This window comes from Pseudopipra pipra, chromosome 1, assembly GCF_036250125.1.
Source record: "Pseudopipra pipra isolate bDixPip1 chromosome 1, bDixPip1.hap1, whole genome shotgun sequence".
Taxonomy (NCBI): Eukaryota; Metazoa; Chordata; class Aves; order Passeriformes; family Pipridae; genus Pseudopipra; species Pseudopipra pipra.
In genome coordinates, this window is record NC_087549.1 from 101,011,621 (window position 1) to 101,029,652 (window position 18,032).

Consider the following 18,032-nt stretch of genomic DNA (forward strand, 5'->3'; position numbering starts at 1 on the left):
CATAATTTAAACTCTGATAAAATTCATAGATTCTTGGTTAAAAATTCCTACAAAAGCAAATGCCATGCTGATAAAAAATTCCATTTCTGTAATCAATTTTCACTTATTAGGGATAGAAAAGAAAAATGTCATGTGTTTCTGCTGCGAGCCATTGCTGAATTCTTCTCAAGTTTCAGAGATATTTCTGTTTTCCCTTGAAAAGCGTTGGTTTAAGCAAACAATCTTAGTGGCTTATCTAGTAGTGTGATGCTCTCTACAGAAAGGATAGTCAGAAAACATAAGAGACTGAGGATCTCTTGGTCCCTAACCAAATATACTACTTTTCTGCACTAACCTAATCTCTAGAAGATATCCAAAAATGTGATTTTTTAAACATTCTCCCTGAAAAACACCAGTACTATTTTGTAAAATGAAGTTATGCTTGCTGTTACTTCACAATATGTCCTTTCATTCTCCATTGCTGCATTCAGATGATGTGTCTTCACTGCTCTACAAGTCCTTTAGAAAACGCACAAGATCTATATCCTGGCACTGTCTCAAGTGACTTTACCTTTCAGGTTATAGGCCCATTTTTTCATATGATGCTCTGGCATCCTGAAATGTCTTGGCTTTTCATCAGTAAAACTGTTTGGTTTTTTCTGTATATTTGTAGAATGAGCATTATCGTAATGAGTAAAGCTGGCTCTTTGATCAAGCATTCATGTACTGCTGAATACAAGATCAGATTTGATAACCTACACAGTAATTTTACTTTTTTCTGGTCTGGAAATCAGTTTCTCACAGCAAGTTCAATAAAATAATAAGTTAGCTTCGGAGACAAAGAGGAAGATGCTATTCTTACAAAAGAGAAAGTATTTGTGCCTCTCAAGAAAGCTGCTTGCAGCATTGAGTCTATCACACTTTCCTTGAAATTATTTTTGAAGACAATCTCTTAACCATGGAAACACTCACGTCACATGACACAGTTTTAGGATCTTGTAAGTAGTGCCTCTTTCATCCCCCATCATTTCCCAGGTTAGTTTTGTTTCTGTGAGTTTTATTTCCTGCACTGGAATGTCTTCTGCTTCTATTGAGTTACTGCAGAACAATTTTCATATGCTTTACTTTTAAAGTTCAGCTTTGGGAATTCAGAAAAGTGTATTAAACATTAAACCTGCTCAGTTATTAGAAGATTCTTTTGCATAAAGTTTGCTTCCTCATATAATCATGTCATTAGCAGAGGCATCCTTAAGAGGGCTGGCCTGCCACTTTAAACTAAGATCGCTATTACCTACAGCTATGGCTGGTGTTTTGAGTGGGAGCAGAAATTTGGGCAATGGAATTGACAGCTTGAAATGTTTCAGCCTTCCAAACTAAATCATTATTTAAACACAGAAACAAAATGGGTAGAGCCTTTGTGGGATTTTTCATAATATATTTCTAATAAATATTCTTAGGGATCCAACCTGCACTGAGAAATAGCATAAACCTCTCAAGTCAGAGATTTTATTTTTAAAACAAAAAGAAGATTCTATGTGTTACCTTGGCATCCAGGCATAATGAAATAAGATGCTTCTCCATCCCCAGTTTTCATATAATGTAAAAGGGGTCAGTTTAACAGAGCATAACTTCCAGTCAACAGCTTCCCAAAGCAGTCAAAGAAAAATACATGTTCTATTTATTAATCAGACTTATTAATAGATAGGAATGGTTTTATATGCACTTGGAAGTCTCTTACCCTGTGAGTTGGCTCATTCACGGTTCTTTTTCCTGGAACATGGTACTATGCAGGGTACCTATGCATATCACAGCCTCTGCCATCGTTTTTAATAAGTAGCTTATCTCTGTGATGCAACTAAAAGCAATTCTGAGTGTCTCCAGGGTTTGTTGTAAATTAATTTTATTGTTGTATTTGAAAATGTACATTTTTTGAAAACTGGAGCAAGAAAAATGGAAAAGAGATTCTAGAAGATGATAGTCTGATTTTTAGAAGGTTTTAACCCTTTGTAGTTTCCAGCTTCACAAGCTTATTTATGTTCCTCAAGTTGTTCCCAGCCATGGATGGTTGTTCCCATACGCCACTGAAGCCCTGAATATAGCAGCCATTGTTGTTTGTCAGGTAACTGTCCAAAGATTATCATTTATACCTGCAGTCAGATACTGTAGGATCAGAGGTGCAATAATTTGTGGGTTATTAACAAGATCGTAGAAGGCCTTTTCTGAGTCTTACACTTTTGCTGCCCACCCTATCTTCTCCAAGTATTTACAGCTATAAGGGAATTACTTCAAGGCCCAGTACTGCCCGTGAAGTGTTGTGGAAAAAGTTAGAGTTTACCAGCTCCTGATCTGGACAATAAAGAAATGTCATTGTTTTGAGCAGAAAACCTGCAAGTTTATCTATATTGATATCTGACATTACACTGCTGTGCTCAGGCACCACCACCCAAATCACTGAGGAGTGGGTGCAGCTATGTTTGGGCTCACACCTTGGGCAGTCAGTAGACTTGCTTGATGTCTGCATCCAGGGACTGAGCTTTGCCTTGGTCATTGTGCTGGTCTCTGTTCTCTTCACAGCTCATCAGGACTGCTAATCAAGCACTCATTGCAGTTTTCCACCTTTGGATTTTATTCCTGCTTGATTTTCTTGCCATGGGATGCTGTAGACTGCTTTTAAAGATTCATATAACAATTTTTTCCAAATCAAAATATTTCCTCCAAATAATGTCATCTTTTCTGTCTGGCAGTGCTACTAATCTTTATTTAGTTATTTACTTTACAATTTCTAGAGGGATTGGATGTGCTCAAGGCACCCCTTTAAGCAACACTTTATATCAAGATTCCATTTATAAATACTTTATGAAGGGCTAATGAATGATTAATAGATGTTTTAATGTATGACCAATCAATTGTAGATCTTGCAATGTCCAACAGACAAGTGGGTTTCTTATAAGCATAGATTATAACCATATCTGACATATTCTATTGATGAGCTTCTAAACATCTATAACATACACACTACTCATATCTGTAACATGCTTAAAACATCTACTAATCACTGATTAATTTTTTATAACCTATTTTGAAGGAGAGCCTATCTGTGAAGTACATCCCTTATTGGTGTCTGTGACTCTCTGGTTCTATAGGATTGATAATTTACTCATCATCTAAGGGCTTAAAACTACTACTCATTTCAGCTCGAACCTTAAGCTTTTCTGAGTGAGCTCCAGCATTTTCATCGCAGTTTAGGAAAAAATGTCTCTAGTTTTCTCCCTCAAATTTCTGGCTGCTGTATCCTGCTAATGTGCATTTTGCAAGTTCTACTATAGTGCCATGACTCTTAGGAGGCAAATGCACTCTAAAATATATTTTCAGGCTCTTGAACTCAGTTAGTTTGATTATTCTCAAGACAGCTGTCCCAGTGATGATGGTTCCTAACATTTTTATTCTTTTTTACTGTCATCCCTCTATGCTTGGTTCAAACTTTGTCCATTCTCAGAAGAGGATAAGAAAATAGAAACTTCACAATAATCCAATAGAAAAGCCATATCCCAGAGGATATTTTGTTTCTGGCAGAAGAATGCACATTTTGTGTGTTTGATAAACACAAATGTTGATAGGAGTGTTCCCTCCTATGGGATTCCAATAGTCTCCTAAGGTGAAAGCCATGACTGTGCTCTATGCTTTCTATGGAGCACACAGGTAGAATTGACTAAAGCAGGAAGTACAACTTATTTCCTGAAAATTTATGGGTCCTAAAATTCATCATTCACAGTTGAAAAGCAGTAAGTTGCTTAGTGTTGTATTTTCCAAATGAATTTTGAATTTTTTGTTGATTTCTACTGAACCTAATCATAGAGTTGAGTCTTCTACTGTGATGTATCTAGCTGTTGAGACCAATTCTTTAATGAAAAAAATTAAAAGGATTTGCAGGTTTTTCTTGTTTCTGGGGTTATTGGTAAAATAGTCTCTGTTCTGAATATGCCCAAGTAAATATTCCACTCCCACTCAAATCAAATGTTAATCTTTCACTGATTGCTGTTTACATCAATATTAGGCTGCTACACTTGTGGCATTAGCACATTGAACCTAAAGAAATACATAAAGTATAACTTAATTATAAAAAAAAAAGAAAAAGAGAATTTGGGTTAAAAAAGACAATTTTATTCTTCAACATTAACATGGAATTTTCTCTGCTTTTATAAAAACTATTTATTGTCAAAGCCCCAGAAATAAGATCCTCTCAGAACTATGCAAGCTCTCAGAGATGACAGGTTTTTATGCACATTTAAGTGGGAAAAAAAATTAAAATAATATAAAAGTGATTGTGCAATCCCTCTTATGTTATCCAGTTAGCACTCTTGTTTCTTTGTTTATTGTGGGTTTTATCATGATCTTTTGTTTTTTTTCAGCTGGTTAATAATCCACTAGCAAGTCAAGCAGCAGCCGCTGCAGCAGCAGCAGCCATGGGCTCAATAGCAAGCTCCCAGGCCTTTGGCAATGCCCTCTCCAGTCTTCAGGGGGTCACAGGTCAACTCGTCACTAATGCACAAGGACAGGTGAGTGGAAGATGGAGCAAACAGTGAATTCTGATGGCAGGCTGATCTTGGGACAAAAATGAGTTCCGTCGTATGACAGCAATTTAAAAGTGCACATATTGAAGATAAATAAATATTGATTTGCCAGACAAGGTAAGAAATGGAAAGTCTGAAAACTGGAAGGAAGTTAGGAACTGTTAGAAGGTGTTTTCAAGCTAGAAAAGGCTTAGGGTTTGTTTCATTTCAATTCAACCCTTTGAAAAGATCACAATAGTGCAATATTGTGGTATTTAAAAAGTCCAGCAATCCTCTGATTCTTAATAAACATACCAGCTGTCTTCTTCCACTTATATATGCCTAATAACAGACAACTGTATCAAAGTGGTACTGCGCTACACTTTTTTGCATTTCTGTATCATTTCTGTGTTACTTCATTTCTAAAAAGGTATTAAATGTTCTAAGTAAAGGAACACAAATTGTAATGAAGTATTGGGATGGATTTAGCTGGCTTTCCCATTTGCTTATTATCTTATGTTAAGAAATTTGTAATGAATCTGCCAGCCTGTAAATGCAAATTTGGGAGAGTTTTTTGGTTAAAAGAAAATTTTCCAAACAGGAAAATTGAATGATGTTGAAGTGTGTCTAAGAGAGAGATTGTGCATTATCTGTATTTTGGAACTGTTTATTTGTTCAAAGTATTTCGATTTCAGTCTTAGTATGATGCAGAAAGATATGCGTCTGAATCCATATATATATAAATAATTGCTTTGATGCAGCATGCTTAAGTGGCTTTCAGACTGTGACCACTGTCATTCTTTATTGCATTTACTAGGACTAAAATTAACACAATTACTTGTTTCACTGCAACAAATCTGTCAATATAACTTATGACTGTACCTGGTAACTGAGTAATTTGAATGTCATTATTCTAAATGCTACAAATTGGGCATACAGTGATATCCACAGTGTTTATGTGGATGTTAGGCCCTGGAAAATATTTATTGAAATGATGCAACTTGGATGATATGTGAATCTAAAGTTTAGTTTCTAGTCTTACTGTTTACTAGCGGGGAGAAAATAATTAGGAGCAGCTTTTTCCCTGATAATTTTCTGTCACTGTGTTAGTTAATTGGAACAGGAGTGATGTTTTTTATTTTGGCCCATTAAAAAATAAAAGTCAACAATTTATAGGAAACCCCCCCTTTTTTTTTAACATAGCACATAAACAAAGATGCTTCCTGAGCTTCACTATCACCATCCAAGTCCCAGGAAAAAAAAATGCTGACCTTTTTATATTTACTGGGTGGGTGCAGAATTGTTCCATCACTACCCCGAGGGTTGAACGATGGAGCTTGTCAAAGTGAGGCCTTATCTAATGAATCATCTTATCGCAGGTGCACACCACACATATTAAAGGAGGATTGTATGAACAATGTGCCCTCTACAATAACCTTTCAATGTCTACTTTAACCCTTGTTTCAATCCCTTTTCATCAAAGGATCATTTTATGCAGCCAGCTTTAAATGGAGGCTCTCAAAAGCCTATTAAGATTTCTGGAGGGATGGGGTATTGGTTTGGAATAAAAGTTGGTTATAATACCCATAACTCACAGTTAGATCAGCTCCAACATAGAAGCCTGCTTGTTTCTGTCTGTGCTCTAGAAATGGTTCCCAGTCGCCACTCACGAGGCACTAGACACCAAAGATGTTCATTGTAAGAGCTGAAGATAAAAACACAGACTAGGTTTTTTTATAGTTTTTCCTTTACATGTTCTCCACAGAAAACATAGGCAATGCGTGGCCATTCATTGTATGTTTAAAAAAAATACTACTGTGAAGATATCACTGAACGAAACTATCAATTCCCTCAGGCTAAGTCTTGTTTATTCCAGACATAATGTAAAGTCCAATAATTCCACAGGTTGCAGAGAAAGGGAAAAGAAAGGAAGAATCTTCTATATTCCTGGATAAAATTACAGCATCTAATTGTTTGTTTAGTTCCTTTAAGTAAAGGTTGTCTTTTTGTTACTTCTTTTTATAATATTCCTTGTTTTATAATCAGTACTTCAGACCTTGCCGCAATACAGATAGACATTGATAATAGTGCGTAATATAACATCCATTTTTATAATATTCAGCATAAACTCATATTACTTAGAGCCCAATTCTCAGGCTATCTGTCTTAAAACAGGACTATAAAGTATAATTAAACTACATTCCATAAATTAAATTACATTCCTTCAAATTAATAAAATTATAGGACTTGATCAAGAACTGAAAGGGTTTCTTCAAATTTGGAAGCTTAACTGAATAGTAATTTGGGGCACTCCATTACTGAATAATCTCCTTGGAGTCATTAAAGAGCCAGATTTGCATCGTATATTAAGAATCTGTCCTTTAAAAATTGACCCTTTCAAAGAATCACAAGTGTGACACCCAAAATTCACTCCTGAAAATATGAAGCTGGATGATTTACTAGAATGTTTCTATGTGTAATCTTTGTAATTACATGCTGCTTCTGTTACAGAAATTCGGGGTTTGTAAAAGTCCATCTGTCTGGCTAAATATATGGTGATCAGTAATCCCTGGAGACATTAAGCTATAGGTCAAAAGCAAGATCCTATGCCAAATTTAGGGAAATGATCTTTTAAATGACATATGGCATGGCCTTAATTCCAAACAGTCAAGAAGTTCTTACAATTACAATAACAAAATTATATATATTAACAATTTATATAACATATTTGTTATGTAATTATTGAATTCACAGTTATAGTATGTTAATTTATTTTTCTTCTTTTGCTTTGGATGGCAATATGAACTGTAATACCAGAGCTTCCCAAGTAACCAAGAGATCTAATCCATTGAAATAATATGATTAGATCACCTGATTAATTTGATATACTGCAGGTAGAGGACTCTAAATCAAATTTTCATTTCAGAGGCATATTATGAAGAGCTATTGGCCCATGTAACACTGCTTACATTCTATTTGCCCTCAGCACTTTCCAGAAAGCATTTGCAGGACTGGGCTTTCATATCTTAAATTTAAAGGCCGGGTTAGTAGGTTTGCCAGGCTGCACCCTGTCAGTAGACACACTGATTTCCAAGAGAAACTGTCTACCTGCTCAGCTTCAGCCTGCCCTTATAGCAGGATTCAAGTGCCATTGCTGCACTTGAATTCTTCAGAGATTTAATAACCTAATATTTCTTTTTTTCATAATGGTTTTACAAATGAAAGAAAATAGCAGGAGTTTTGCATGGGTTTTACATATCTATTAAGTATATGAAATGTGTACTTTGGCTGGTTTTGTAATATTTTTAAGGAAAGGAGCCACAGAAATATGAGAGCAAGGTTGTTGCATCTGGTTTCTTAATTGTCATCAGTTGCATTTATATAAGTTTCTTGACTTCAACAGGATGAAATACATTTTAACTGTGGGTGCAATAAAGTTTATTTCCTGATAGATTAATAGGAAAATCTAAGTATTAAGTGAATTAATTGGGATCACATCAGTATAATCTAAGAATGCCCCTGAAAGAACTTGACCTTCATTGTGCCCATGCCTTGCTCTTAAGATGTGAAAACCTTCTGTATAAGAAAAACCTTGAGCACAGCTCCACCCTGACAATTAACAAAAAATAACTAATTTTTGAGGGTTGTAGTCCACAAGTAGCTCAGGAAACTAAATAGGGAGAGAGGCATTGTTGATCCAATTAGATAATAGGAATACTTTAGTTCTCATTATTCTGATTAGAGGGTACACGTTTGCTCTTTGAGCTTCTTGATGGTAAATGGTGCTAATGAGGCCTGATGGATTCCCTGCTCCTAACAAGCCTCTCAGCAGTGCGAGTGATTACAATGGAGATAGATTTGATGGGATGCGCTCCCTTTTGTAGTGTCTCAGCTGCTGACACTCTGCGACATAATCAGGTCACAGAGCCGGTCACAGCCATCAGCAAAAGCCATAGCTCTATTCCTCATTATTAAAGTGCATTATTCAGTTCCAGGCCTTCACAATACTGCCAAGGGCCTTTTTTTCTTCTCCTTTTTTTGTTAAGCATCAGTTCTCAAATACAAGAGTTAATAAAATCATCAGCTAAAGAACTAGTAAATTAAAGAAATGGAAATAAAGTGCTCCCTTTCAAATTCATTGAAGGATCACAATTAAATAAGCAGGGAATTTCTCATCACCACACACTGTACAGTACAATGTAATATGTCATGTGCAATAACAACAGGGACAGGATTTAAAAGATAGCATTGTCCTCATTGTGGACTGGCTTGGAAAGTGCTAAAGTATCTTTTATGATGAAGGAAATTTCTGTATTCCCAACTATTACATGTGTACATGTAAGTACTATTATTTTCACTGTTTTCTGTAACTACTTTTTTCTGAAGTGATAACAACTATTTGCAAACTAACTTTATAATTCTAAGCAGAACAGTTATCTTGTCTCTATCTTAAGTGGCCAAGGCCACAATCTGGAAAGTATACAATAGGCCACGGTGCTAAGGACGCTTTGTTCCCATACAGAAAGTAGCTAATAGGTTAGTTATTAAATTTTTGATTCAGTTTTGTTTCAGCTAAATAGAGGTCAGATATTCTAATACTGAAATGTATACCTTTGCAAGGATTTATACCATTTCTGTTGAATCCCTGTAGTATGTGTTCAGTGACAATAATATAATTTCATGCATAGATAAAACTAATACACTGATTTTTTTTTTTTTTTTTGCTGTTACTCTTTTTCAACTCCACAATATTTCCTCCTTTTTCTTGCTGGGAGGGCATGATATGATGAGTAAGTGGTATGTATACACAAAATTGTTTATAAAACTTTCAATTCTCTAGAACCACAGATGCAAGAACTTCTCAATAGCTATAGGTAAAAGTACAAAGTTAGTATTGCGGAATTAGCAGTCATATGCAAGAAGATATGTAGAAACTCATAGCTGACCTAGTTTTCTTTTTAACACTAACCAATAAAATTGGCAGCTACCACCGGGAATGCAAGGTGCAACTCCTCATCAGACTTAAAAGGAAGATGTTGATTGTTTGTTGGGCTATTTTTGATTTTGGGGGTTTTTTAGCTCTCCCAAAAATTCTAGGGGCTCCAAAGCCCTGTAATGTGTAACACTCCTTAGAGCCCTTCTGAATATGTGCAATTCATGCTGTTCTTCAGATGTTCGACATCCATTAGCCTTTTCTCTTAATTCTGTTTTCTCTTTCTTATAATCATTTCTGCATCTGTTTCACCTATATATTTCTAATATATGATAACCACTAATATTTTAGCCCTCACAGTATCTAACAGTGTTCACAAAATTATTAACAATAGTTATTTAAATAGTAACTGCTAACAATGCCTTCCCAGGGCTAAGACAGACATCTGAGAAATCTGAGTTGGTGGTATCAGAATGGTATATATTAAGGATATTTCATGAGAAGCCTGAGAAATTAAAAGAGGCACATTTTGAGTGAGAGGTTAGAGGGAGGGACTGTAACAGTCAAACAATAATAGCATTTAAGAACAGTCCCTGGAAAACCATTTGCCTGGAGACTCTGTTTTGACAGACATTCATATTAATGTATTGAATTTCTGGTGGGTGGAATCTGACTCTCTATTTTCCCCCTCAAAGTTTCACTGTGCTGAATACATGCAGTATTTTGCCATTTGCAGGAAGAAAAGGGCACATACTCTGAAAAAAGATCAGTTATAAGGGAAGATTTTTTTCCATTGGTTTTGCTCCCCATAGCTATCCATGTAGAAGGCTGTTTGTTTAATTACCTCCCATGTGAATTTAAATCAAAAGACAAATAATTCTTTTAACACATTTTTGCTGACTGTGTCTTTATTTTTTACTATTTATCTAACATATTTATCTATCTTTATTACACTATTTATCTAACCTCAATTGTAGCCATGTTGGCATAAATGTAAAAATGTATGGACCAAACTCTCAAGTCATGCAAATTAGTAGTTTCATGAAACGGAAATGGACTGGGGCAGAGTGACTATGCCAAAACAAGAACCAACCAGTCTGCTTTGTCTATTTTAGGCAGTGATCACTGATAAATTGAAAGGATAATTGTATAATGAAACTTCTATCAGGTTTGAAAATGATCCAAATCTATCCAGAAAGGCCACTGAAATTTCTTTCATCTAACTTGCAATAAATATTACTTTTAGTACGAAACTTCACACTTCAGACTGTAGCCTCTTGAGTGGATCTCTGCCCAAGATACTGTCTTGGACATAGATTTTTTTTCAGAGGTGCCCAAGTCTTATTTTCAAAAGCAACTTTCATACCTGTAAAAGCCTGAGTTTCCTTCAATCAGTGTTATGCATCTTAGTGCTTGAAGGCATGTCTGTGCACTGTAACAGAGCATTGCAAGCAAATTGCCAGAGACAGTTCATTTATATGTCTCAGTGCCATACTAGCACAGAATCCAGAAGCCAAAAACCTTGGTAGTGTGTTGTTATGGCTGGACTAATTAATTCTGCTTCTCAACAAGGTGACATGGGATCTAGCTCATTAGTTATTACCTCTGGGGTCTTGCTAACACACTGTATTATGTGGAGTAAATATACTTTGAAGACAGCCTTAAAAGCCTGAAGCATTTAGGTAGTTTTGAAAATGTTACTATTCTAAATTAATTATTTCAAGTCAGAAATACAGGACATATCTGTCCTTTTGTCATTGCCTTCTTAATTGCTTTTGCACGGAGGTGAAAACCAAACAAACTGCTAGTTCAAGCTAAATACCATTTTCATGAAAGCTAACTAGTAAGTAAAAGAAGATCCTACTCCTCCTATAATCCATTTACCTTAGCATCACCAGGTGGTTGTAAGCATGGAAAACTTTTATTTATCACCAGTGACATACATCACAGTCAATGAAATCTTTCTGCTCTACAGAGATTCTTACACTGCTCTCCTTATTATCATATCTTATCACCTTTCAGTAATGCATTAAGAAACAACTAGTGATAGCCACAAATTGGTCTTCCTCCCAGAACAAACTTGTAGAATAGTGCATCGCATGTTTGATAAGGGCATTTGATTTTATCTGTCTTTGTTAGGAATTTTTTTGTCTGTTTGACTTTTCTTTTAGAGTTTTGTTTTCATTTGGGTTTTAAAATCTTGATGAAGGGGCTTCTTAAGGATGCATATTGCTTATATTTGCATCAGACAACACAAGTGTACTTAGCTTTTGCAGTAGAATGTGGTGAAGCCAGAGGTGATAAACCCAGGAGTGTTCCTCCACTACTGTTAGAATCCATTCCAAGTCCTTGACTTTCCCTTTAAAGCAAACTTTGCTGTGCACAGAGAAAGTTTGACTTATTATCCTGGAAGGCTGAATTTGGTAATTATAGGTTTCATCCAGGAGCATTAGCTAGCCATTTAGATTCCTGGGGAAAAAGCCCACAGAGGAACTTGAGGGCAAAGGCTGAAGTTTTCCTAAGGGCATTGAAAATTCATTAAGATGACATAAGCAAAGCAGTGGGCAGAGTTGATGCGTGTAGGTGGTGCCAAGAAAAGTGCTTTCTATGTTACTAATGTTTCCCAAACAGTGGAATTGTCATGCTCAGGAGTATTGCATCACTGCATGCCTTCAGGAGTGGACAAAGTAGAGAATAATTTCAGGCTACATAATTGTCCAAACAGACATGATGGAAATCCTGCTGTATGAGACTCACATCTGAGTGGAATCCAAGACTATACTTAATTTTGGATTTCTCCATTCTATGAGGGAATGCTCTGCAGATTGAATTATATAAAGGCTGTAGGAAAGCCGTGGCAATAGTGGATCAAATCTGAGAATTTGTTTGCGTTATGTTTCCAAATGTGCCTCACCATTTCTGAAAAAACTCAGATTATAGTTCTTTGTGTAATAGGGTGCTTAGTCTTATTTAGATTTTATCTGTCTTACCCCAACCAAGAAGCATTTTTGGGCAAAGGGAAAAAAAATCCAGATCATTCTGTCAAAGTGTAATTTAATGTAAAATGTTAAATATTTAAGGCCCTTGACTCACTGATACAGCATTCCTACTGTTTTGGTGAGGTTTGGAATTTCTTAGAAGTTGTGTCTTCATGTATAAATGAAGGCCATTGGCTTGCAGTCTTGGCATCTGTATGTGTATGTCTTAAAGATACAGGGGAGGAGAGAAAACTTGGTGTAGCCATGCTTTCAGTGCAGTATTTGTTTCAAAATCTGAAAGGATGAGGAGTCCAGATATTTTTCCAATATCTTGTGAAGAATTTGAAAATTAAGAAATATGTCTTCCCCGTGCAGTGTTCACATAATGAGGAGAAAATTGCAGAAATATTTGATTGACTCATTTGATAGTAAGCCAACAACTGAGATGTATTCATGCATCACATTTGTAGTGATAAGCAGCCAGATGCAGACCCATAGGCTTCTGCATGCAGAATCACAAGCTTCCAAATAGCACATCTGGCATTGTCCTGTAAGAGGAAGGATTCTCTGTCTTCTGGTTTGAATCTTGAGTATTGCAAAGAATTGTGCTGTGTCTTTTCCTGTGTGCTGATCTGTGAACAGTGACAGAGAAAGTTCAAGCAGAAAAAAATCACAGTCCTAACCATGAATGGACACTCAATCTATCTTTCTAAAAGTATATCTCAGTTTGTCATTTTTCTTCAGATGCTGTCAGTGGTAGGCTTCCACGTGTATGTATGCAAATGGCCCAGATATCAAAAAGAAAAAAAGGACTTTGAAATATCTATGCCAATGTATTAAATATATATGATTTTTAAAGTACCTTTTTCACTTAAACTTCCTTCTTTGCACATTAATTAAATATTATCTCTAGGATAAGTATCTCTCATAAAAGATTAATGTATTATTGTCACATAATAATGGAAGGAGAATGACAGAAATCTCTTTCCTTAAGCACAAAAAAGAATTTATTAATATAAAGAAAACACTCATAGCCCTTGAGCAATTCTGTTTCAGCTTCATAGAGAACCTTTCCTAGACTCTCCTCATGTCTAGCTTCCTGCTAGAGATTCGAGGAAGAAATACATATATCCTGCCAGTTTAAAAATCAATCCATTTTTCAGAGGATAATTTAATATCAAGACATGATGTACCCAATATCCAAATATACATTCATTTTCATGTTTGACGCATCAAATACTCTGACATAGCCAAGTTTCAAAATAAATGGTTTGTTTTAGAGGTTGGATATGTCATATTAGCATTCACCCAGCAGATAGAAAAATAGATCAGAGAGTGATCAGGACATCAGGGAGACAGTTTAGAGAAAGATGAGAGAGGCCAGGTACACCCTGTAATGTTAAAAAAAGCTAGCTAGCAAAAAAGAAATTGTATAAATAGGTCACTGCAGCCCAACCGAAAAAAGTTTAATTTTAACTTGTTAGTCATCATCTCTGGAGAACTAATCCACTCCCTTCTTTGAGGCCTGTGCATTAAGCTATGTCTTATTTGATAGCACAAATAGACAACCTCAAAGAAAAAAAATTATATTGGACTCATGCAGTGCACTATCTTTAAGGGGGAATCAACACCACTTGCCATGACAAAATTTCCCTCTTCTTTCCTTCTCAGTTCTCCTTTTTAGTCTTAATTTGTTCTCATCTGTTCTGCTTTTGCTCTTTCGGTTCCTTCCATAAGGGGAACCTATGTGAAAACAAGAGTACTGATGAACAGATACCTGGTGCCAATGTTGTTGACACATCTTCAGACACCCCAAGGTATCCAATTCCCTCGTTTCTATCCTACTTCCCCTATCTCCACCATTTTCTTTTCCTGCCAAGAGTTCTTTGCCACACACTGTATCTGGGGTTCAGTTAGTTAAACATAGGGATTTAGTCCCATTTTGGACATGGTACAATACTCCTTTAGCTCTCCCATAGCCAATCCAGAAAAATGTTCTTTCCTTTATGTCTTATTGCCATATCCTGACAAAATCCTAAAACATTTCAAATAGAGCAGATATCTTTTTTTTTAACTGAATTGCTTCCCACTTATGTGAAGACATGCATGTGTGTATATATACACATACACAGGTGCACACATGCTTACCTGGAAATTTGTGTTCATGTCCTCATAAAAGATAAAATTACTTACAGGAAAGTGAAATTATAAATACTTTAATTAACTTCTTGAGTCATGCTTCTGTCTTTGGGATCTGTCTCAAGTGTAACGTTAGAAGTGTGTAATCATGACTGTACACAGGTCATAATTGCCTTCATTCTATTAATTTAATCCCCATATTAACCTATGGGATGTAAAATCAGGCCTGTATTTTTCTAAGGGTTTGATTTCTAACCAAGATATAAGTATTATTGAATGACTGCAAAATGAGAGTTAAAAGGTATGGTGTATTAACATTCTATCCTATACGTACTACTAGGACGTATAATGTAGACTTGTACTATTGATGGTTCTGCACAGGAGGCCAGAGTGAATTAATGATGAGGGAGCTGGCAGAAGAGCTTGCCAAACCGCTCTCCATCATCTTCCAACAGTCCTGGCTCTCTGGGAAGGTCCCAGATGATTGGAGGTTGGCGAATGTCACCCCAATCCACATAAAAGGCTGCAAGCAGGACCCTGGCAACTACAGGCCTGTCAGCCTGACCTCGGTGCCTGGCAGGGTTATGGAGCAGATCATCCTGAGTGCAATCACACAGCACCTTCAGGATGGACAAGGGATTAGACCCAGCCAGCATGGGTTTAGGAGGGGCAGGTCCTGTCTGACCAACCTGATCTCTTTTTACGATCAGGTGACCCACCTGGTGGATGAGGGGAAGGCTGTGGATGTGGTCTATCTAGACTTCAGCAAGGCCTTTGACACTGTCTCCCATAATATACTCCTGGAAAAGCTGGTAGCCCATGGCTTGGACAAGTGTATCCTCTCCTGGATTAGGAGCTGGCTGGAGGGTTGAGCCCAGAGAGTGCTGGTGAATGGAGCTGCATCCAGCTGGCGGCCGGTCACTAGTGGTGTTCCCCAGGGGTCTGTGTTGGGTGCAGTCCTGTTTAACATCTTTATTGATGATTTAGATGAGGGGATTGAGTCCATCATCAGCAAATTTGCTGATGACACTAAATTGGGAGGGAGTGTCGACCTGCTGGAAGGCAGGAGGGCTCTGCAGAGGGATCTGGATAGACTTGAGAGATGGGCTGATTCCAAAGGGATGAAGTTCAATAAAGCCAAGTGCCGGGTCCTGCACTTTGGCCACAACAACCCCATGCAGCGCTACAGGCTGGGCACAGAGTGGCTGGAAAGCAGCCAGGCAGAAAGGGACCTGGGGGTACTAATTGACAGCAAGCTCAACATGAGCCAACAGTGTGCCCAGGTGGCCAAGAAGGCCAATGGGATCTTGTCCTGTACCAAAAATAGTGTGGCCAGCAGGACCAGGGAAGTGATCCTTCCCCTGTACTCTGCGTTGGTGAGGCCACACCTTGAGTATTGTGTTCAGTTCTGGGCCCCTCAGTTCAGAAAGGATATTGAGGTGCTGGAGCGGGTCCAGAGAAGAGCAACAAGGCTGGTGAAGGGACTCGAGCATAAGTCCTATGGGGAGAGGCTGAGGGAGCTGGGGTTGTTTAGCCTGGAGAAGAGGAGGCTCAGAGGTGACCTCATCACCGTCTATAACTACCTAAAGGGAAGTTCTAGCCAGGTGGGGGTTGGTCTCAGGCACTCAGCAATAGGACAAGGGGGCATGGGCTTAAGCTCCACCAGGGGAAATTTAAGTTGGATATCAGGAGAAAATTCTTTACAGAGAGAGTAATCAGGCATTGGAATGGGCTGCCCAGAGAGGTGGTGGATTCACCATCCCTGGAGATTTTTAAACGCAGATTGGACGTGGCACTGAGTGCCATGATCTAGTAAATGGACTGGATTTGGACCAAGGGTTGGACTCGATGATCTCGGAGGTCTTTTCCAACCCAATCGATTCTATGATTCTATTTTATGATTCTATGATTCTAATTAGAAGGTCAAGAAAACTAAGGTTTTTTAGTAAAACTGTGTGGAAAAGATTTCCCAGCATCTGCCCACAGGATGGCATGGTCTGCCTCTTTCTTGAGATATCTCTCACATTGATGAACATCACCTCCACAGAGCCCTCCAAAGTTCTGGGAGATGGCTTCCATTTTTAGGTATTTCAAACCCCATCTTCTGGAATCTGCACTATAGATCTGTTAAATTTAATTGTACAGATACTGATGTATGGGTTTTGTATTTATAGTCTCTTACAATTCTTAGCAACTACAGTGCATCACTCGTGCATTTAAATCTATATGTTGTTCTACTGGATAGTCTATATTTATACCCAGGAGTATGTCTCTCCTAACTGTGATACATCGAAATGTCCCAGCCGTCACACCTACTGTTCAGGTAGAGACACATGTAGGAGACAGTCACCTATCTTTGATGCCAAATAGACAGATGAATTTGAAAACAGTTGTTCTTTATTGTCACTGTTGAAAGGCACTCTTTTGGCTAAAGCAGAAAATTTAAGAACCAATGCACACAGAGGTTAGATAAATCATAAGGTCACCACCTTTGAATGAGAAGAGCATGTAATTGGCATTAGCAAAGAGTGTCACATCCTTCTCTTTCACATCTGAGAATTTTTGCCACAACAGCCAAGACAAAAACCTGCCTGGATATTGAGATTAAATATTTGATGACTACTTAGAAAAATTACGATTTTTAATTTTAATTTTTGTTCACAAAGGTCCAAAGAGAACAAAACTACCTGATGCTTGGTTCCCCAAATACAGAAAGGCATAGGAAGCCCTGATAAGATTCTCATCTATGAAGTCCAAGAGCTGATTGAAAATGTTCTGAAATTGCAAACACAAACTGTTTTTATAAGAGTCTAACAAGGTGTTGGAAAGGAGTACAGGACAAAATCTAGACATGCTTTTTGGAAGGGTAATTATACAAAATCTTAATATGAGACTACTGACCTAGAAATACTGTTAGCAATTTGCCTGTTCAGATAGGTTCGTGCTTCTTTATGTATAACAGTGAATATTTAGAGCTTTGCTTACACGGGAGTCCTTAATCAACAATGTATTACATCCTGTAAGTTGAGAGAACAAAGTGCCACAAGTGCGCTATGACAAAAGACTTCTTTTCTGAATACAAATAAAAATATATATGTTAAATATTACTGAATCAAGCTCAAATTCTCATAACCTGATCCATCATTGGAAAGGGCCAAGAAACATTTACTGAGGCAAGTTGTACCCTTGGCTCCCTCTTGCCTTTTATTTCTCCTTAAAATCATATGCAGTGAAAAGAAGGAACAAACATGAATGATGCATGCCTGATTCACTAAATCACTATGGTCTCTGGCAACAGCACAAATGTAGAAATGTTTAAATCGGCCTCATACTACCCAACAAATGATGCAAAAGGAGACCTCAAAGAACACAGAGTGAGGGGAGATAAATGAGCATCATGTCAAGAAAGCAATTTCTCACTGAGTTTGCACAGAATGGAAATTTTACTTCCAA

The 18,032-nt window shown here is 37.3% G+C and overlaps 1 protein-coding gene across 5 annotated transcripts in view; it reads left to right on the forward strand.

The window, feature by feature from the left end:
• The window catches only part of POU6F2 (POU class 6 homeobox 2), a 312,905-nt gene that overhangs the window by 247,810 nt on the left and 47,063 nt on the right, over nt 1-18,032 (forward strand). For all 5 annotated transcript variants that reach the window (XM_064668011.1, XM_064668022.1, XM_064668000.1 and 2 more), the window contains exon 6: nt 4,389-4,535. In XM_064668011.1, the coding sequence (XP_064524081.1) occupies nt 4,389-4,535 (147 nt within the window). The remainder of the gene's footprint in view (nt 1-4,388; nt 4,536-18,032) is intronic.